At 71.1% G+C, this 2,202-nt stretch overlaps 1 protein-coding gene across 1 annotated transcript in view; it reads left to right on the top strand.

Annotated features, from left to right (window-relative positions):
- Positions 1-2,202, top strand: part of NCAPG2 (non-SMC condensin II complex, subunit G2) — a 39,585-nt gene that overhangs the window by 13,681 nt on the left and 23,702 nt on the right. The window contains 4 exon segments of the mRNA XM_004695952.2: positions 33-206; positions 596-712; positions 788-928; positions 1,255-1,475. Coding sequence (XP_004696009.2) covers positions 33-206; positions 596-712; positions 788-928; positions 1,255-1,475 — 653 coding nt within the window.

Raw genomic sequence — 2,202 nt, 5'->3', positions numbered from 1 at the left:
GGGGCCAGCCGCGGTCACTCTTGGCCTCGCAGGGCAGCGCCGCATCCAGGCGCAGAGCCAAGGCCCAGGACGCCGGCCCGGCCAAGCCCGAGCTGGCGCTGGTGTACCTGGAGTACCTGCTCACGCACCCGAAGAACCGGGAGAGCCTGCTCTCGGCCCCCCGCAAGAGGCTGACGCAGCTCCTGAGGGCTCTGGAGACGTCGAAGGTGACCTGGTGGGCGGGCGGGCAGCATGCGGGCAGGCCGCTCTCCCTGCGGGCCTCCGGGGTGGGAGCAGGTCAGCGCCGGGGCCTGCTGGGTCCGGCCACCAGCAAGCTGGGGTGGGGCCGCCCTCAGGCTCTCCGGCTGCGCGCTCCCCGCAACTAAGCACTGTCCAGGCCCGAGCCCGGGGCCCTGCTCTGCCCAGGGCTGGCCGGGGCTTGGTGCTGTGGGCGGAGCCCGCCCAGCCCTGGCGCTGCACCTGGGCCGGTCTCGCCTTGCCCTGGAGTCGCGGGTCTCTGCCCTGACCCTTGGGGGCGGGGGCCAGGAGAGGCTGAACCCCGCGGGCAGGGCTGCCGCGGGGCCAGGCGGGTGACCTCCGCGCCTGCGCTTCACAGGCGGACCTGGAGTCCATGCTGCAGCCGCCCGACGGGAAGCCTCGCGCCTTCAGCGAGGCCGCGGCGCTGCGAGCCTTCAGCCTGCACTGCCGGCTGAGCGTCCACCTGCAGCACAGGGTGAGCGGGCGGCCGGCGTCCTCCGGGGCCAGAGGACGGCGGGGGCCGAGCCTCACCCCGCTGCGGCCTCCGCAGCTCTGCTCCGAGGGCAGCGTTTCCCTGTCCGCCCTGGAAGACACCGGCTTCTGGCTGGAGAGCAGAGTCTTGTCGCTGATCCAGGGCCAGGACGAGGAGGACCTGAAGCCGCGCCGGGTCGCTTACCAGCAGACCATCCAGGTCAGCGCCCGGCCGGCCGCGCAGTTGCGGCCTCGGCCGGCCGACCCTCCTCGGAGTCTTCCCTTGCAAACGCGTTTAACTACCTGAACGCAGAAACCGGGGGCCCCCGCGGGAGCGACACCCTGAGCGCGGTCGGTCGGCCCGCGTAGGCCAGGCAGCTCGGCGCGCGCTTCCGGGCGCCGACAGAAACGGGGCGTGGCTGCGCCCTCGTGGGATTCCCGTAGAAAGTCTGCACCAGCCGCCCTTTGAGCCTGGAAGCGCGTCTGCTCGTGGCCCTCCCCTCCCCCTCTGCGGCCCGTGGCAGTCTCCAGAAGTCTCTCTTGCAGACCTACCTGACCGTGTGTAAGGACGTGATCATGGTCGGCCTTGGCGATCACAGGTTCCAGATCCAGCTTCTGCAGCGGAGCCTCGGCGTCATGCAGGCAGGTGCGCTGCCCGGAAGGCGCCGACGGGTGCTGCCCGGAAGGCGCCGACGGGCCATGCTCCTGCCCACGGCTGTCCTGGGCTGCAGCCTCCAGCGCCTCCTTGCCTCTGCTCAGGCCACGTGGTGGGGTGATGGCCCGAGAGCGCTGGGAAGCAGGGTGCCCGGTGCCTGGTGCGCCCGCCGGTGGGTGCCGAGGGGGAAGCCTCCGAGGGGGCTCCAAGCCAGCCCAGAGCGAGACCTGGTAATGTCTGGGCACCCCGTGCGGGGTCCCAGCATTGGGGTTCCCGGCTGTCCGAGGGGTGGGAGGGCTGGGCCCCGGGGTTCACTGGCTGCCGCATGTCCAGCTCCGTCGCCCTCGGCGTTACCACGCAGACCCTGCGGCCCCCCGGCCTGCACACCGTCCCTGCCCGCCGGTCTGGTGGGGCAGCCGCGCTGCGCTGCACCCAGCCGTGGCCACCCGCCGTGGCCTGGTCCAGGCGGCGTCCAGGCGGAGGCCCCGAGCCGCGCAGAGCAGGGCTGTGCCGCGCCGGAGCCTGGGCTTTCGATCCTTCGTGACGCTCACGAATACGTTTCAAAATTAGGTTTTCCGACAGAAGCATCAAAGATCACTCCCTATTTTCGATCTTCCCTTACGATCTGGAGTTATTTCCCCAAGGGTCGGATCTGTTTTCAGCGTTTACGGAATCTACTCAGGCACCAGCTGGGACCTCGGCTCTCCGCAGCCGGCTAACTGCAGCGTCGCGGCTTCTAGGGACGAGGCCCTGGCTGCCCGGCCCTGACCGCCCCCAGAGGGCCCCCGAGGCCATCTTAACTCAGTCACGTCCGCTGCCGAGCGCGGCGTCTGGCCCGG

The sequence above is a fragment of the Condylura cristata genome, unplaced genomic scaffold (assembly GCF_000260355.1).
Source record: "Condylura cristata isolate star-nosed mole 26May11 unplaced genomic scaffold, ConCri1.0 scaffold00042, whole genome shotgun sequence".
In the NCBI taxonomy this organism is placed as follows: domain Eukaryota; kingdom Metazoa; phylum Chordata; class Mammalia; order Eulipotyphla; family Talpidae; genus Condylura; species Condylura cristata.
Note: the sequence above shows the minus strand (reverse complement) of the source record. Positions and strands in the feature narration are given on the sequence as shown.